This window comes from Canis lupus, chromosome 3 (assembly GCF_048164855.1).
Source record: "Canis lupus baileyi chromosome 3, mCanLup2.hap1, whole genome shotgun sequence".
NCBI classification, from domain to species: domain Eukaryota; kingdom Metazoa; phylum Chordata; class Mammalia; order Carnivora; family Canidae; genus Canis; species Canis lupus.
In genome coordinates this window covers 52,812,370-52,831,318 of record NC_132840.1, presented here as the reverse complement: position 1 = coordinate 52,831,318, position 18,949 = coordinate 52,812,370, and the positions used below count along the sequence as shown (strand labels likewise).

Sequence of the window (18,949 nt, the reverse complement as noted above, 5' to 3'; positions counted from 1 at the left end):
TCTCTTGCCAGGACTGCTGTGTCTCCCTCTTCTTTTCCTATAAGACTTATATTTCATGGTTGAACATTGCCCTCTTTTGGAATAATTAGAAAATATTCAAGTAATTAAAAAATATAATTAGAAAATATTTCATTTTCTGTGATGAAATTCTCCTTTTGGTTTTCCAGGGGGAAGAGGAATACCTCAAGGTTTTCTATTAGAAAGCCATTAGGAGGACTCAGATTGGCTCTTTGTTCCTTTGCACACAGATCTACAATTTATAGAATTACATGTGATTTTATATATTCCATTTTAATGAAGCAATTTGGCTAAAGTAATGTATGTGAGTCATAGAGCATAGTAGTTTCTAAAATGCTCACCTGTGACACTACCACCAGAGTTGCTTTCTTCTTAATCCCTTCATCTCTTTGCTGGTTTTGTTGTAAATATGTTTAGTACTTGTGTATTTTTTTATTTCTGTGACCCTTGGTATCAATTCTCCCCTACAGGTAATGGGTATAGACATCAGTGTCGCATTGTTTTCTCTGAGAAGGTCCATAGTTCCATCTCATCCCAGATCATCTGGGTCTGTAGTCAGAAGTACATCTGTTTTTATGACCTGCTCCTGTCAGCTCTCCACACTTGTCCATTCTCCCTTCCACTGTCCTGGGGGCATTTTTTATCCTCTCTGACCTGGATTGTTCAGGTTTCTAGTGGTTTTCCTCATAATCCAATATCATGTTGTTCCAAACCATTCTTCTTTTTTCAGAGTTGTATTTTTGTGATGCACATCTGATCATGTTACTTTTTGTTTAAAGCTGTCCTAGAGCATGCATTTTTAACAGTGTGATATCATCACTCCATAGGGGGCAAAACTTTGTTGGAGAGGCAGAAACTCTTGGATACTCTTGGATAACATAATGGTTTGCAGCCCTCCACAGGGCTACTGTGGAATAGAAACAGGTATACAGTGTTTAAATTTCATAGGAAGGAAGGGGCAACAAGGAAAAAAAGATTGGGAAGCCCTGGTCCAAAGGCTACGTGTGGCCCTAAAAAGATAAAATCTAAATTAACCTGGCTTTCCAAACCCAATATGATCTGGCTGGGGTTTATTGTTGTAGCCACATTTCTTAGTCCTCCCCTTGAGCTGTTTTTCAGCCAAACTGAGTTTCTTCAGTTGTGTAAGTTAAACATGTATGGATGATATGGGAACATATTCTCTTGGCCTTTGGGTAGATTAAGATTTCTTTAACAGTTCACAGAAAGCAACTATGCATAAAAGAAGAGATAAAATTCAATTTCATTAAAATTAAGAATGTTCATTGATTAAGAAGATACCATTGAATGAACAGCCAACCCATGCAGTGTCCTTTCCATACAGATGTTTGAAAAAGGATTTTCATTCAGAATGAGAGTGTTCATGTGTAGAAAACACTTATAAACAAGAAAGTGACAACCCAAAATGGCCAAATATGTGAAAGGATGCTTAAAAACATGATATCCAGGAGTTCAGTAAACATATGAAAGGGTATTCATTTGGCATTATTAGATGCCAGGGGAACGCAAATCAAAACTATGATGAAATGCCAGCTAGTCACCAGAAATGACTTCAGTTTAAAGAATTCAAGTACCGCGAGGGTCTAAAGCAACTGGAAGTCCCTTACAGTACTTACAGACATGTAAATTGGCGCAGTCTCTTTGAGAAGCTGTGGCAGGACCTCCCAGAGTTGGTGGAATACAGCTGGCGCATACGTTTTGCTCCAACAGTTCAAGTCTCTAGTATACTCGGTGACCACCAACAGAGGCACACTACAAGACATGATAATAATGTCCAGAACCGCAGATTTGTAATAACTTCTAGCTGGAAATAAGAGCATCTGTCAACAGTAGACTGTAAGTTCTCGCAATGTTTACACGGCAGTATACGGCATCAGGTATGGGACTGTCGCCGCACTCAGCACCAGGGGTAAATCTCAGACAGCACTGAGTAAGAGGAGGAGGACATAAAACAGTATGTATGGTTTCATTGATATGAAACTGAAAAAGCAGACAAGAATGAATAAAAGGTAATAGAGTCAAATATTGTTACTCTTATTTTTGTTCCACACTTAGGACGTGTGTTCTTTTCTGAATACATGCTTCAATTAAAAGATTGTTTAAGGAATAAAAAGGAGATGAGGGCTTAGAGGCCAAAGTGATGATACCAGCTCACAGTTTACATTCCTCCCTGCTTTAACTTCCTATTTAAGTCATTAATGGAATTTTTAAAAAGTCTTTATTTGTTCTGAAAAAGGGTAGAAGTACTATCCTTGAGTTCTTGTGAAATTGGAAAGATAAGGCTGAATTCAGGGATGGGGTGACTGGTCTCACATTTGCCACATGCAGAGGGATAACATTACAGGGAGGGTGTAAGACCGGCACAGAAATTCCTCAGCTTAGCACAGAGGCCCTGCAGCAGGAGGCAGCTTGGGGGACAGGCCGCCAGGAATCAAATCTTGATTCCTAAAAACATCTTGAAGGGAGTGTTGTCCATAGTGGGTTTCAGACATGGCTGGGACTCTGTGGCAGTATTCATTCCTGCCTTTGCTAGAGATAGCGAAGACACTATGTTGGTTAGAGGCTGGGGAGCACGGTGGAAGCTGCTCTAACAAACCCAAGAAATGAATCCCTTGGCAAGGGGATGGTGCTCTAGAGATAGCTCTCCCCATTTTCTCACAGTCACCAAGGTCTGTGACCAGGATCAGCTTGTGGTGTCCGATCAGCATTGATGTCCCTGGGGCATGAGGAAACAAAAATGAAGATGAGAATTGTATCAATCTGAAAAATTCAAATAAACTCTTGTAAAATGTGCCACTGAAGAAATCAGGGGGAAAAAACTGGTGAGAATAGACTAATTTGAATTCAGGAAGAGTTTTCAAGTAGCAAAACATGGTTTCTGAATTGAAGGGGGAGGAAGTGGTGGTACATAGCATATTGAGTATTGCAAGGTTGACCAAATCTATGAAGTAGGCAATACCCTTGAGTTAATCTTGCAGATAAAAGGGACAAAAAGATAAAAGACAATTGATGAGAGATTTGGAGAAAAAAAATCCAGGAGATTCCACTTAACCGATAATAGAGAATTAAAATGAACTTTTTCTTTACTTGAAGAAAAACTTGAGTCCTTAAATTAAAATACCAGACCAAATTAACCAAAAGGAAAAAAAAAAAAGTCATGTCTAGGCATGATGTAAGATTTTGCTGTTTTCCTATGCATTTCAGAGATAAAGAAAACTTGATAAGCTTTCATTTAAAACACAGGCACATATAAATGTACACACCAATGAAGAAAGATACAAAATGAGAGCAATACCCGAAGAGTGAAGAAACAGCTATAGAATGATAAGTGTGACCACTTCAGGTTATTAGGGTGGAATCAATCTTGGACAATAATTGCACCGAAACTACTAAAATACTGGATAAAATATTATGGTATCTTTTTAAATGTAACAGTTTGTACAAAACAGAGTTCTAAAACTAAGTGAAATCAGGACTTACAGGAGGTAAGATAACTGATAAGGGGTTAATATCCACAATATATAAAGAACTCATACAGCTCAACACGAAAAAACTGCAGATAATTCAGTTAAAAAATGGGCAGAGGACCTGCATAGACATTTTCCAAAGAACACATCCAGATGGCCAAGAGGCACATGAAAAGATGCTCAACATCACTTGTCATCAGGGAAATGCAAATCAGAACCACAAGGAGATATCATTTCATACCTGCCAGACTAGCTAGAATTAAAAAGACAAGGAATAACAGGTGTTGGCAAGGACGTGGAGAAGAAGGAAACCTGCATGCACTAGTGGTAGGAATCCACTGTGGAAACTGCATAGAAGTTCCTCAAAAAATTAAAAATAGAAATACCATACAATCCAGTAGTTCTACTACTATTTAGGAAAAGAAAATGAAAACACTAATTCAAAAATATATATGTACCCCTGTGTTTATTGCAACATTATTTACAATAGCCAAGATATGGAAGCAATCTATGTCCATCCATAGATGAGTAGATAAAGGTGTATGGTGTGTGTGGATGGGCACATACATATATGTAGTGGAATGTAACTTGGCCATATAAAGAAGAAAATCTTACCATTGTTACAACATGGATGGCCCTAGAGGATATGCTAAATGAAATAAGAGAAAGAGAAATGCCATTATTTCACTTATATGTGAAATCTAAAACAAATGAATAAATAAAAAGCAGAAGCAGACCCATGAATACTGAGAATTGATGGTTCCTAGAGGGGAGGGGGGTGGGGAAATAGGTAAAACGGGTGGAGGGAAGTCGGAGGTCCAGGCTTCTAGTCGTAGAATGAATAAGTCATGGAGATGAAAGGTACAGCATAGGGAACATAGTGATACTGTAATAGTGTTGTATGGTGACAGGTGAGAGCATGGCATAATGATGTATAGACTTGTCCAATCACTGTGTTGTATCCCTGACACTAGTGTAACATTGTGTGTCAATGCTACTTCAATTAAAAAATAAAGTGGCTTAAAATGAATTAGGGGAGGTAAGGATTGTAAGAGGTTGCTGCTTGGACAGACTCAGTTGGCAGAGCAAGACCAGATCTTTCAAGCTGGTACCCAAGAATTCTCAAAGATAAAGTCAAGTGCAATATGAGCTGTTCAGAAGAAATTCCAACATTCATACAAGAAATGAGAATTAGTAGAAACGACTGGTCACAGGAATATATCTGAGGACTTCAGATATGGGAATAATTAGAAACAAAAAAGTTTTTCATAAATTTAAAGAGAAATGAAGAAGCTTGGAAATACAAGCAAGGAACAGAAACTTACAAAACAATGAATTGAACATCCAGAAATAAAAAGCATAAACTAAAAAACTCAGCAGCTGGATTAAGCAGATTCGGTGAAATCGAAGGGAAGAGCAGTAAACCGAAAAGTGGCTCTGAAGCTGCCAGCAGAACTTTCGGAGATGATGGAAATGTTTGCCTGTCCATTGTGGTAATGATAGCACCTGATACGTGGCTAAGGAAATACATTTTAAAATGTTATTTCATTGGAATGAATTTGGTAGGTGGCTATCTTAATGGTAGCACAGGGCTTAATTTGGGATTAATATGATTACTAATGGCAACAGCAGTTCTGAAACAGAAGACAGTGTTAATAATTTGGCTAACCATTTCTACTCACATGGCATTATGAGTTTCTATTTTGGCACAGCTTTTTGCTCCATTAAATGACATGGAAAAATAGAAAACCAAAAAGTCGTGGCAGCTTTACAAAATAAACATCGGTACCGATGGCAGATGTGATGGAAGTATGTAAAACGTACTCTGGAGGTCTGCAGCTTTGCCCTTGCTCTCTCCAGGTCTAGAAGCAGTCAATGGCAGCTGGGGCCTTACTTCCTGCAGCATCAAAGTTCCACAAGTGCTCTTTTCTGGATGGGGACCCACAGCATCAAGCTGTTTAGAAGTCAGGATCTGGGGAGTGAGAGAAATACCCATGTCAGCCGCTGCCTGGGCCTGGCAAGCTGCAGGGCTATGGAACAGCGGGGACATAGATAGCCAAAGGACCAGGTCTGTAATAATCCTAATATCAGCAGGGGACTGGAACTTCAGGGAGCTGTGATGGGACCTTGTTCTATATTGGTGGACCCGAAAATAAGCAGCCACAGTGAATGCCACAGATACACTGTTCTGTGTATCTCTAGCTGCTCATAGTACTTGGTAGGCGCTCAGAGAATTGTTAAACTGATGTACAGATAACCATGCATACCTCACAAACCAAAATTCCAAAATACATGGAGTCTAATGCTAAGAAAAGCAACTAGTAAAACAGAATGTGAATGTACTTTAAATCAAGCTGAGTTTATGGAATAGTCTAAAATACAGTTCAAAATAAAATAAGTATCTTTAAGATGTACAAATGAAGGGAAATGAAGGGGTACGTTCTGTTAAAACTGAGGAAGAAGTAAAACGGCAATGAAACAAATAGAAGTTTTAGAAATGAGAAAACATAGCTATCTTTACAAAGGACAGCAGATTTGATGTACTCTAGACCAGAAACAGTTGAGGACAGAATTGGAAGTTGGCAGATAGGCCTAGGGATTTCCCAGCATGCCACAGATTAGACTGTAGCAGAGAGCAGTTAAGCACCAAGGAGAATAGAATGGGGACTTTTAAGGTGAAAATGTAGTGAAAATGATGAGATAATTCTGGAAGTGGAGAAGTGATATGGGAGACAGTAGTGAAAAGCATTTGAGAAGTGATCTAAGATATGTTCTCAGACTGAAACTAAAGTCTCTGTATGATGTAGGATTAAATCAAGGTAAATTTATACCTAAATGCATTGAAATAAAAGTGCAGAACAATGATAAAGTATAAATTAGCAGGAAGATAGAATGTCTGTGAGGGAGAGTAGTTAATTAGACGGCCACCAGCTTGTTATCAGCAACCACAATTGCCAGAAAATGAGTCCTAGCCCCAGAGTATGGAGGAAAAATCATTGTTAACCTTGTCTTAAAGTTTTAGACCGAGGCATTCAGTTTTTCAGAATAAGGAGGAAATACAGATTTTTTTTTTTTTTTTCAGGAATGGAAAGACTAAAGAGTTTCCCATTCCTAGATTATTTGAGAAGGTAGACATGGCCAAGAAGGAAAGTGAACCTAACAGAAGAGTGCTGCGTGTTGGTTCCCTGGAAGGCAGAGAACAGTGTACAGGATGCTGATGAGGTGGTGGTGACTGTGGGATCAGCAGCTAGTGAGGCAACATTGGGCTATACTGCCTTCTCGGTGAAGGCCTCCGCTGACCCCAGAGCAAGCTTTGCCGCTGGGATGGCCCTCCCAGGTTGGCCTCACGTGGATGAGGGTCTTGATTTCTCCACCCCTTTGTGGAGCAGTCATTAGCTCAAGCTGCCCCAGAGGAGCTAAGGTGGCTCTTTTCTGCCGAGGTCAGCCTTTAGAGGCTGGCAACTATCTGCTGGGGGAAGCCCTGCATTCTGGAATTCTTTGTAGCACAGAAGGTGCGGAGTGTAGAACACAGCAATTAGTTTAGAAATAGGTGAACTATGTTGCTAATATTAAGTTTTTAAAAAATATATTTATTTGAGAGTGAGCCTGAGTAGAAGAGGGTCAGGGCAGAGGGAGAGAGAGAATCTCAAACAGACTCTCCCCTGAGCGTGGAGCCTGATGCGGGGCTCAGTCTCACGGCCCTGAGATCATGACCTGAGCCAGAATCAATGAGTTGGACGCTTGACCAACTGAGCCATTCAGGTGCCCCTAATTAACTTTTGATAGTAAAAAAAATGAATTTAGTTGAGGTTGGAGGAGAGTGGTGATTAAGATATGGTCTAAGACAAATCTGATAAATATAAACAACGTAAAAATACTTCTGGCAACATTATTAGACAAGGTAGGATTCAAGGGGCAATATAATCAGGCAGAGGGTTCAGTAAATCAGTATAGTCCGTAGTGAGGTTGTAGTGTCGTCAACTTTTGGACCAGAGAACACAGGATTTTGAGATAGAGTACAAACATTTTAAAAATCTAAGGATAAATTTATAAGGTTTTTCTCTAGTTTACTTGACTCTGGTTTCTCTTTGGTAGTGTCTCTATACATACTCCTGTATATATTTAGAAAGTGTGCATGCATGTGTGCACATGCACACAATTTTATACTTGCACATTCATATATTTGTGTAGTATTCTGTAAAGCAAGTGGCTGTGCCATAATTTATCCGATTTTCAGTAGTCAACTTGTTTCTGATTTTTCACTAATGCTTCTACACTGAATATCCTCACGATAAATCCTTAGATGATACTTGTCTCATTTTTTTGTGTTTTTTATGTTTGGCAGGTTGTCCTCATTGTTACTCTTGTATCTGAAGGAAAAAAACTGCTTGATTCTTTGTAGTATTTCACTTGTGAAAAGAAAAATACTTGGGTAACTGTGTCTCCATTTTAATAATGGTATTTTTATGTTGTTTTAGCCTTACGAAGGATGAATCCAAAAGGCCAAAGTATAAAGAACTTCTGGTGAGTGTGAGACTTAGGGAATTTTGTTTTATTTTATTTTATATTTTATTTATTTTTTTACTTTGGGGGGAACTTTAGGTATTTCCTCACTGTGAATTCTCTTACCATGCCAGTTCACTAAGCAAGTAACGGTCCTCTCTATCCTAAACAAACAGGTTGACCTAACTGAATAATTTTTAAAAAATGTTCAAAACAGATATTTGGAAAGAGAAAATTGGAAGTTATAATTTTCCTACCAATTTACCAGCTGGATTCTCAGAAAAAATTTTGGCCTTAACAGGTCATAAAAATTACACCAGAGAATTGTAACACTCTCTTTAAGGAGCCACCTTCCACCACCGTCTGTGTATGAATAACATACCCGTAGGACTTTATTGTGCTGCTTCTACCTTCGTGAAATGCTCTTACACAAATTTACATCACACAGCAAATTCCCGTCTCTTTGATAGTTCACTCATCCCTGGGACTTGGGTGTTGTAAGCAGTCCCAGATGTGGCATCGGTCTTGGCAGTGAAGAAGATACTGTAATCTAATATTGTGGGAATATTTTAAGGAAAGACCCGCTTGTCTAGCAGTCCAGGGTGTTAGGTCAAACCTGTGGTCAGTGCCAGCAATGACTAAAGATACCCAGGCAGCGTACTTAGAGAAGCCATGAATAAAAATTGTTGATGGAGAAGGGATGTGAAGGGGTGGCTTTGTGATTCAGACATGGGGCAAGACGCTTTGCAGGGAACAGGGCAGAAGCTTGTAGGATGCCATTCTGCTAAGCCTCTTGGAGTGGGGTCTCAAGAACTGGAGTTCCTCTTGCTATATGTGGGCAAAGGGGAGGTTGAAGCTTATGTCTGTGTCCCAAGAGGAATGGTGACCAGTATTCGTGCAGCTCTTCTTGGCTCTCAGATGGTGGCAGAGGCTCCACCTGTGTTCTGGGCTGAGGATCAGTTCTGCTCTCTGCCTCGACAAATACTCCCTGGTGTAGAGATAAGTGTCCCGACTTCATTGCCAGGGCAGCTTTTCCACATGAGGCATACCCACACCCACCAACACATCTCCCTGCTTGCCTCTCTGAACTGGTGCTACGATATCGTATGGCTCCATGTGGTTGGGGCCTCTGGTTCTATGCCCTGTCGCAATTGGCAAAGTTCCGTGTGGGCTCTGATATGAACTTTGATTTTTTACTTTTCTTTTTCTCTGTTCAATTTTCTTGCAGAAACATCCCTTTATTTTGATGTATGAAGAACGTACCGTAGAGGTTGCCTGCTATGTTTGTAAAATCCTGGATCAAATGCCAGCTACTCCCAGCTCTCCCATGTACGTTGATTGATCTCGCTGCTACGTCAGACTCGAGAAAAAAGGGCTGAGAGGAAGCAAGACGTAAAGAATTTTCATCCTGTATCACAGTGTTTTTATTGCTCGCCCAGACACCATGTGCAATAAGATTGGTGTTCGTTTCCATCATGTCTGTATACTCCCGTCACCTAGAACATGCATCCCCGTGATACCCGAGTGACCATGCAGTGTTAGTGCTGGTCAGAGAGACCTCATCCTGCTCTTTTGTGATGAACATATTCATGAAATGTGGAAGTCAGTACGATCAATTTGTCGACTGTGATTAGATCACATCTTAAATTCATTTCTAGACTCGAAACCTGGAGAAGCAGCTACTGGAATGGTGTTTTGTCAGACTTCCCAATGCCAGAAGAACGCGGTGATGGATGTACTGTGTCTGAACATAGAGACTTGGGCTTGAGTGAGAAGAGCTGGCGCAGCCAACGAGGCACATGGTCTTCTGGAGCTGGGAGACAAAGGAGGAATTTACTTTCTTCACCAAGTGCAATAGATTTACTGATTTGATATTCTGTTGCTTTACCGTCACAGTCGATGTTCGGGGATCGATTTGCTTAGCCAAATTTCCTGTTTGAAATAATCACATTAAATTAGAATGAATTTATCTTTACCAAAAACCATGTTACGTTCAAAGAGGCGGGACATTGAAATATTGAGACAGGACAGAATGTGTTCTTTTCTCCTTTACTGATCCTTCTGCTCTTCATCGGGAAGACTCAGGAGTCTGCCGCTTGTCAAAGAAGGTGCTGATCCTAAGAATCTTCATTCTCAAAATTCGGTGTGCTGCCAACTTGACGTTCCGTCTGCCACAAACCACCCAGACTGAAAGAAGAGAAACGTCCTGAAGGCAAAGTTTACAGATGTTTCTTCCCCCTCGGTCCCAAGCCTGATACTTTAGCCATCATAACTCACTCACAGGGAGAAGCAGCTAGAAGCGATGTGCCTTGACTGATTGCATAGAGATTGCTTGTAGGCAGCACAAGACCAAACCTCAGTCTTTTGCCCTTACTGGCCCAGATCTTCAGTTTCTGAATCCCTCTGCCTGCCCGTCTGGTCTGTTGCCATTCTGTGACTTTTGCTTAATCCCAATATTTTGCCTTTTTTCCTCCCTATGTCAAAGCCCTTTTTAATTACCAGGGATGTTTAGCCCCAGATCCCCCCTATGCCATAACATTTAAAAGGCTGAGAAATGTGGGGCCCCACTGATGTGGTAGGTGATCAATATGCATCTTCTAGAGACACATTGACCAGATGAGGGCCTGAAATGGCAGTCCTTTAGAGAAGCTCATTGCCTGTGAGAGTCTCTGGCAGGTCACTGTCATTTTTGGAATGTACATTTCTAAATGTACATTTGGAATGTAGAAGAGGAATTCTACTAAAACAACAACAGCCACCACAAAACCCCAAGCCCCCAGACCACCCCAGAATAGTGATGAGGCCATTTAAATATGCTGCCTGTTGCTATGCTTCTTCATGTACTCATTAGCTAGGTTCCCTTTAGGTTTCGCTGTGGCCTCGCAAGCACCAAGCATTTGGCTTTGTGTGACAGTTAAGCAGCACTGTGAGTGGTTCGAGCACACAGGATAGAAAGCAGCCACGGGCTGAGAGGCAGGTGGTGCCATTAGAACTGGGTGCTGGCAGGTGTTGCTGTGTGCCTCCTCCCAAGGCAACCGTCACAAACGCTATAAAACAGGTGAGGGAGAACGGTGCTGTTTCAAGTTACATCCCTGTAAACTTCAGAATGCAGAAATGATTGATCGCTTTGGTCCACTTGCCTAGTTTCCCTCATTTTCCCCCATCCCCTACTTCCTAAATCTTAGACTTCCCCATGTTCTGAAAGGAAGCGTTGCTGCACGTTTTCCTTCGGCCACACCAAGCCATCATCCTCCATTGCTCCCGGGGACTCAAGAGGAAACCTGTTGCTCTGCTGTCAGCTTCCCGTCTGGCTCAGCATAGAGTCACTTTGCCATCATATACATGGGGATAAAAGCAATTCTGACTGTCCAGGAGCTAATCTGACCGTTCTGTTGTGTGGATGACCACATCAAAAGGCAATTTTAGTGTATTAATCATAGATTATTATAAACTATAAACTTAAGGGCAAGGAGTTTATTACAATGTATCTTTATTAAAATAAAAGGGTGTATAGTGTTCACAAACTGTGAAAATAGTGTAAGAACTGTACATTGTGAGCTCTGGTTATTTTTCTCTTGTACCATAGAAAAATGTATAAAAATTATCAAAAAGCTAATGTGCAGGGATATTGCCTTATTTGTCTGTAAAAATGGAGCTCAGTAACATAGCTGCTTCTTGGAGCTTTGGAATATTTTATCCTGTATTCTTGTTTGAATTCCTCCTCTATTTAAGATATATACATGGAATCGAAGTGTTTATGTAATAGTTCTATCCTTTTGCCTGCAGGTCAGTTGTAATAAATTTAGGATGTGATGATGACTTTGTAATTTGATTTCCTGAAGTCAGACCCTGAGAGGGAAAAATCAAGTAAATTCCATTAAATTATCTGTGCATTTCACATTGGGAAGAATTCTCTGCTTCTGGAAGTGTTTATGGCTCCTTTCTTTTTCTCCTCCCCGTCTTGTGGTTGTTGTATCTCTTTGCTTATTCCTCCCCTATACATACAGACGTAACCTCGAAGCACCTGCTTTGTTTTCTGCCTGAGCAGGTGTGATGCAGTCTCTTCAAGTTTGTTCCTTTGTTGGTTGTCCTCAGCTGCCCCAACTTTCTGGATGCTAAAAGAAGAGGGTACCACTCTTCAACCTGTGACACGATGGAGCTACACGACCTCAAGAACCCAGCCTGCCTTGGCCTGATGTGTGGCTTCCTGCCATGCTTTCTGCTCCTGGTGCTGTGGCTGTTGGCTGGGCACAAGACACCAGCTCAGACTGCAGTCCCCACTATCTAAGAGAGGATGAGGAGGAGATTTCTGGGTCAAAGATCTGAGGAGGTCAGACCTGGGAGGTTTGTGGGGGTAAGGGGGAAGAGGAGAGATGGAGCTGAGCAAAAAACTCTGGAAGCCTGAAGAAGGGCTTCGAAGCTCCAGCACTGAACTTACCTATTAACGCTACCACCTCTCCGTTGTTGACCAAATCCTGGCTCATTGATCATACGCAGATTCAGCACCTCACCCTGTGCCTGTTTCTAGCCTGACCTGAGATGCAGGAGATAATCATTCCAGAACCAGCTGCGGTAAGTATCAAACATGCTCCAAGGACCCGCCTGTAGATTCCTTGACCTCTCCAGTGACAACTTAGCTACCAGGGGAAAGGCTACCCTGTGGTGCTTCTAGAGCCCAGCTCTGCAAGACTGTCATGAGAAATAGGTAGACTATGTGCTTCATGCTCTGTGAGACTCCGTGTGTCATTTATCTCTGTTGATCCTGACTGTAGCTGTCCAAAGTCGGGTTGTAGGGTCCCATTTAGATAGAGAAAACACAAGGTTGAGAGAAATAAACTTCTGACTCTGATAATAGTAGCAGGTAGGGGAGGGGGCTAAGATTCAAATCCAAGTCAATAACATGTAGGAAATATTACATTAATTGAAAAACTGCCATTAAAGAAACACAGTGGAGTTGAGAAGTACAAGTGTCTCCAGCTACAGTTGGAGTTACTCTGTTCATAAACCTGACCAAGGCTACCTTTGTTGTCTTGGGGATAAGTTGACATCAGAGGTTCTGGGGGCCACATTAGGGCTGCGTGGCCCATATAAAGGCAGGTGTGAGGAAGGAGGGTGCCTTGGAACTAACCAGAGAAGTTCTAAATCCTAATCCTCAGGCACAGCATACCAGAGAATTCAGGATAGCCACCTTCATGTCCCTGTTAGCATGATGACCTCAAGGGGCAGTCACTGATAATGAGGATTCAGCAGGAGAGGAACCAAAGATGGCTTTGAGTTAGTATTAAAGTGTCTTTTTACTTCCTAGTTCTGTCCATCTATCTTAGCTGCACAAGGGTCGACGCAGGACACAGAGGTTCCCGAAAGTGGCCCAGAGCACTGGTTGCTCTGTCTCGGAGGTGCAAAGTGGTTTGTGTCTCCAGCTCTTGGCCACGGCTGGAGGCACCAGCCATATCTATAGCCTCTGTGCTTGTTCCTTGGGATGTGAGGGCTTGAAAACCTAAAAATTGTTGGTCTTGAACTTGTTAACTCCTTTAAATACCTCATGAAGTGGTTTGAAGGAAAATCCAATAGCCTGAGTGACTCTCTTAAGAGTACATTCCTAGAAACACATGTAATGAAAAGTTGGTTTGAGACTGTGTGTATAAGGAATACTGTTAGTATGTAAACCATCAGCCTCCATACATTTTCTAAATTGATGTATTTCTTTCAGATAAACGAGTATCCAGGAATTCTTTGATAATCGAATATCCAGGAATTCTCACCTCAAACCTTGAAATCATTGCAAGGTAACGCAATTCCTGCGTTAGCAAGTTTTAAATTTTGTTTTTCTGAGGACATACCAAAGTGTATTATATTTTTTAACTGTAAAATGTGACTGCCAATCTAAAATTGTCAGCCTGAGTAGCATGGTGTAAAGTCACAATTGAGTAATGATAACGTAGAAGGAATCAAGTTTCTATCTGCATTTGAAATTTCTATCTGCATGGACGTTTTGCTGAAGAGCTGCAAAACAGGACTTCTATTTTTTTTTTTTTTCTAAGCTCTTCTACCCAGATGTAATGTGAACACACGTGTTTGAGGGAGACAGTCCCACAGGCAGGGTAGCAGTGTTCAAGAAACTGTAGGTCTCCTGATGTATTGTGGAATCTTCGGGTGAAACCATGTGTTTCCTATTTGATAATGCAACAGATTGGAAGATGTGTTTATAAAGTAGCTAGGCTTTGTTTTTTTGTTTCTTTTTAAAGCTAAGATGTGTTACATACATCTCAGATTCCTGCCAGTTGTATAAACTCTAGTCCATGAAACCATTGGTGAGAACGTTTTGTTTCTTTGGAAAAATGCCTTTCAAGCATCTGGGTTAGAAGCATCATTACACAATCATCCCTGCTCACTTTTAATCCCAAATGGCATTTCCCAGCTTTGTTTCTTGATTTGCCAGGCTGGATCCCAGCACACTTTTGCCCTTTTCTATAAAAGTAAATCCAGTGTCAAAGCATGGAGCATTGTTTCAAGTGAGGGCAGAAAAAACATAAGAACTAATTAGATTCAGCTTCTGTTCATGAATATGTCAAGGCCTTTCTTTGAAACCTGCTTTCTCACATCTTTCTCTTTGCCTTCTACTTCCATTTAGGAACCAAGTCCTTTAGATTAAGTCCCTTAATTTGCTCTAGTTCCTTTGTTTCTACTCTCATTGACATGACACCCTCATTTCTCACCGTGTATTTCCTCCTGCTGGCTGATCTTCCTCACCCTGGTTTTGTTCTCCCTCAATCCATCCCCACTACTACCCTTCGTCTTTCTAGAGTGCTGATAGAATAGCATCATTCTTCTGTTTACAAGTCTTTAATATGCAAGAGGAAGGCCAAGCTTCTATGTTTCTAGATGTATAGTTTTATTTAATCCTGAACACATGGGTAGAAACGCTCATCTCCATGTTAAAGGTAAGGAAGTGGGCTCTCTGTGATTGGTAACCTAGTAACTAGGACTAGATCTGTCCACTATCACAGAGCCAGTGAAGAGTCCGGAAGGCTCAGGAGTAGGGCATGAATCTGAAAAGGTGGACAGGGTCTTAATCATACCTCAAATTGTGCATCACATCAAGGATGGATTTCTTCTCTTGTGTGCTGGAGAACCATATGGGATTCTAAGTGACAACATGGTTTGGCCTGATTGTACTTCAGAAAAATCACTTCAGTGACCTTGTAGGGGAAGATTCGGGGAGATTTGAGGGCCAATTAAGAAACTTGCAATATCAGGGTGCCTGGGTGGCTCAGTTGGTCAAGCATCTGACTCTCGATCTCAGCTCAGCTCTTGATCACAGGATCATGAGTTCAAACCCCACATTAGACTCTATGCTGGGCATGGAGCCTACTTAAAAAAGAAAGGAAAAAAGGAAGGAAATAAAAGAAAGGAAGAGAAAGAAGAAAGAAACTTGCAGTATTCTAGGCAGAAGTTGGAGGGATTGGAAATGGAGGAAAGGATTTAGCTCAATGGTTCTTGGTGAAATGTGTGGGGTAAAGAATGAGGTCGGGGAGCCTGGGCAGATGTTTTCTGGCTTGGGTGACTGGGCTTGCTTTACAGATCTGTTGTGCCAGGCACGACCTTTCATGATTCACCAAACCTGCTATCTGCTCTTCAGTGCCTTCTTATTGTCTAAGCTACTTCCTCCTGTTTGAAACCTTTTTTTCCGCTTGTCTGTTGAGAGCACCTAGTCATTCTTTAAGACCTGAGTTAAATGGCACAACCTCTAGGAGGGCTTCCCAATTCTGTACTCTGAGCTCAAACCACTTCTTTTGTTTTTTTCTAATCTCTGTGCGGCATTAATCATGTTCACTTACAGTTATCTCTTCCCATACTTGGCAGTGAGTTATCTGAAGCCAATCTCAGCCATCCTGTGGCCCACTGATAGGGTCATCATAGCCATCATGCAGTGATAGTGCTCTTCTGTTATTTAAAAAAAAAAAAAAATCCATATGGGATGCCTGGGGGGCTCAGTGGTTGAGCGTCTGCCTTCAGCTCAGGTTGTGATCCTGGGATACTGGGATCAAGTCCCATATTGGGCTCCCCAAAGGGAGCCTGCTTCTCCCTCTGCCTGTGTCTCTGCCTCTCTTTCTGTGTCTCTCATGAATAAATACAATTTTTAAAAAGCCATATAATCTTGATGTTTTCACACTTGTTGAAGATAGCACTTCATTCTTTTGAGCCTCAATGATTTTTTTCCCCCAGAACGATGCAAAATAAATTGGATTTCTATATCCGTGGCGTATTTCTGCTGAAAGCAAGGAGGCAGATATAGATTCAGCTGACCACACACAGTCAATAGTTAATAACCAAAGTTTAGGTACCATGTGAGCAGAAGCAGGCAACTATGGCTAAGAAAGTGCCAGTGGCTTCCCTCTGCCAGGATTCTACCGTGGACACCACCAACAGCGTTCCTGATTAACGTGTTCATCTGGGGATTACACCTACTTGTTTCTCTAATACTCAACCATCCTTGAAACCGCTCTGATAACTAGGATAAACACAGCTTGGTGGTGTTTAAGATTCTTGCATCCACAATCCTGAGTGATACAGGCTTATAATTTTCCTTTCTTGTAAGGCAACTTTTTTTTTTTTTTTTAAATCAAGTTATGTTTGCCTTGTAGGATGAATTAGAGCTTTTCTCTCTCTTTTGTCTGGAAGAGATCACCCCAGTTTTATACATGAAATTGGGATAATCTATTCTGTGAAAACTTTTTAGAACTTTTCCTATAAAACTATCTTGGCTTGATGTTTTCTTAGGATTTTTAATTACTGTATCAGTTTCTTTAGAAGATAATTTATGAGAATTCTTTTGCATCAGTTCTTGGAAGTTTTGATTTTCCTGTGTTATCTATATTGTTACATTTGTTAACATGTGATTATTATTACTGCTCTCTTTTATTTCCCTCCCTTCCTTCCTTCCTTCCTTCCTTCCTTCCTTCCTTCCTTCCTTCCTTCCTTCCTTTCCTCCTCCTCCTCCTCCTTCTTCTTCTTCTTCTTCTTCTTCCTCCTCCTCCTCCTCCTTCTCCTCCTCCTCCTCCTTCTCCTCCTCCTCCTCCTTCTTCTTTCTTCTTTGTTCTTTCTTCTTCTTTCTTCTTTGTTCTTTCTTCTTCTTTCTTCTTTCTCTCTTTCTTCTTCTTCTTTCTTTTTTTTTTTTTTAAAGCAAGCTCCATACTCAGGATGGAGACCAACTGGGGCTCAGTCTCACAGCCCTGACATCATGACCTGAGTTGGACACTCAACCAGTTGAGCCACCCAGCACCCCTCCACTCTTATTTTCATACCTCTTGTCTTTAGGTTTATGTTATTTCTCTCTTAACCTCTTAACACAGGCATCAGACTGGTGATTCTGAGACTTTATTCTTTTTAACGTAAGCGTGTTGGGCTCCGTACCTCCCTCTAAAACCAGCTCCTGATGAGCTGCATGCATTTTGATATGTGGTGGTTTCATTATATTGTTTTGTCTTAGGCTTTCTTTACATTTCCATGATGATTTCCTGTTTTACTCAAGGAGTTATTCAACAGCATATTTTAAAATTTCCACATATCTTTTCTTTATTAACTTGTAATTCATTTACACTGCAGTTACAGTTGATGATACACGTGGCATGTATTTGAAATTTGACACTTTTTTAAAGAGCCAGTCAGTGATTTCCTTTTCAATGTCAGTCTTTACTTGAAAAACAAAAAAAAAAAAAACACATATATTCTGTAATTGAGTGCAGAATTCTCTAGGTGCATTAGATCAAGCTTGTTCACTTCATTGTTTAGGTCTTCTATGTGTATGCCAACTTTTGTTTGTTTAGTAGCAGAGGAAACCCAAAGAAAATAGAAGAAAAGAAAAAATGAAGAGCAGAAATGAATGTGGAGTATCTACAGACAAAATTCAGTAGCGAGAACCAACAGAGGCGACATTTCTTCTCTGAAAAAGGCAACAAAAGTGTTAATCCCTAGCATGATTACTGTATAAAGAAAGAAAAGGTGAACATCGGCTTAGGACTGAATAGGGAGGGACACCTGGGTGGCTCAGCAGTTGAGCTCAGGTCGTGATCCCCCCCCCCCCCACTCCATCTAGGGATTGAGTCCCACATCAGGCTCCCCACAGGGAGCCTGCTCCTCCCTCTGCCTGTATCTCTGCCTCTCTCTGTGTGTCTCTCATGAATAAATAAATAAAATCTTGGAGAAAAAAAAAAAAAGGACTGAAGAGGGAGTGATAGTTTTCATTGGACCTAATGTGGAGATTAAACAAATCATTATTAGTTCTGATACATTAAGGTCAATGAAACCTAGTTTGAAAAATCTTCAAAAACACATCATACTGGATACCTGGTTTTAGGGTTAGTTTTCCCAGATATTTATGGAACAGAGAATTGCAAACTTTGTCACATCTTCCAGAGAACAGAGTAAGTAAGAGGGGGCCATTCTGCATTCCATTGTTTGAGAAACTGAATGGAGACCTTAGGACCAAACTCATCCATATTCAAAAACTTGATCTTCATGGTGTTGGGATTCCTTGTGGCAAGAGGTAAAACTGTGGCTCTAGGAGAATAGATCTTTAGGATGAAAACAAAAAACTGAAATTAGAGCCCTAATTTTACATTGTACACAAACATCCATTCCAGATGCAGAGTTTTAAAGCTTTAGAAGACAATGGAAAATAATATTTTGATGACTGGAGGCATCCATAATATATAAAAACTCCTATGACTCAATCAGGAAAGTACAACCAACCCAATTTAAAAAATGTGTAAAGGCATTAGCAGGTGTTTTAACAGGAGATTATTGACATATGCAAAGAAGCTTGATCGTAACTGGTATTCAAGAATGGTAGATTAAAACCATAGAGATACCATTTTCATGCTCTGTGGCCTTAGAAACTTTTAAATTTTAATGTCCATAATTAAATTGGACAAAGCCAAATA

The 18,949-nt window shown here is 40.8% G+C and overlaps 1 protein-coding gene across 4 annotated transcripts in view; it reads left to right on the top strand.

Moving 5' to 3' along the window:
• Positions 1-11,916, top strand: part of MAP2K4 (mitogen-activated protein kinase kinase 4) — a 135,392-nt gene extending 123,476 nt beyond the window's left edge. For all 4 annotated transcript variants that reach the window (XM_072821099.1, XM_072821098.1, XM_072821097.1 and 1 more), the window contains 2 exons: positions 7,982-8,027; positions 9,235-11,916. In XM_072821099.1, coding sequence (XP_072677200.1) covers positions 7,982-8,027; positions 9,235-9,348 — 160 coding nt within the window. In that variant the 3' untranslated portion in view covers positions 9,349-11,916. The remainder of the gene's footprint in view (positions 1-7,981; positions 8,028-9,234) is intronic.
• Positions 11,917-18,949: the final 7,033 nt, after the last annotated feature.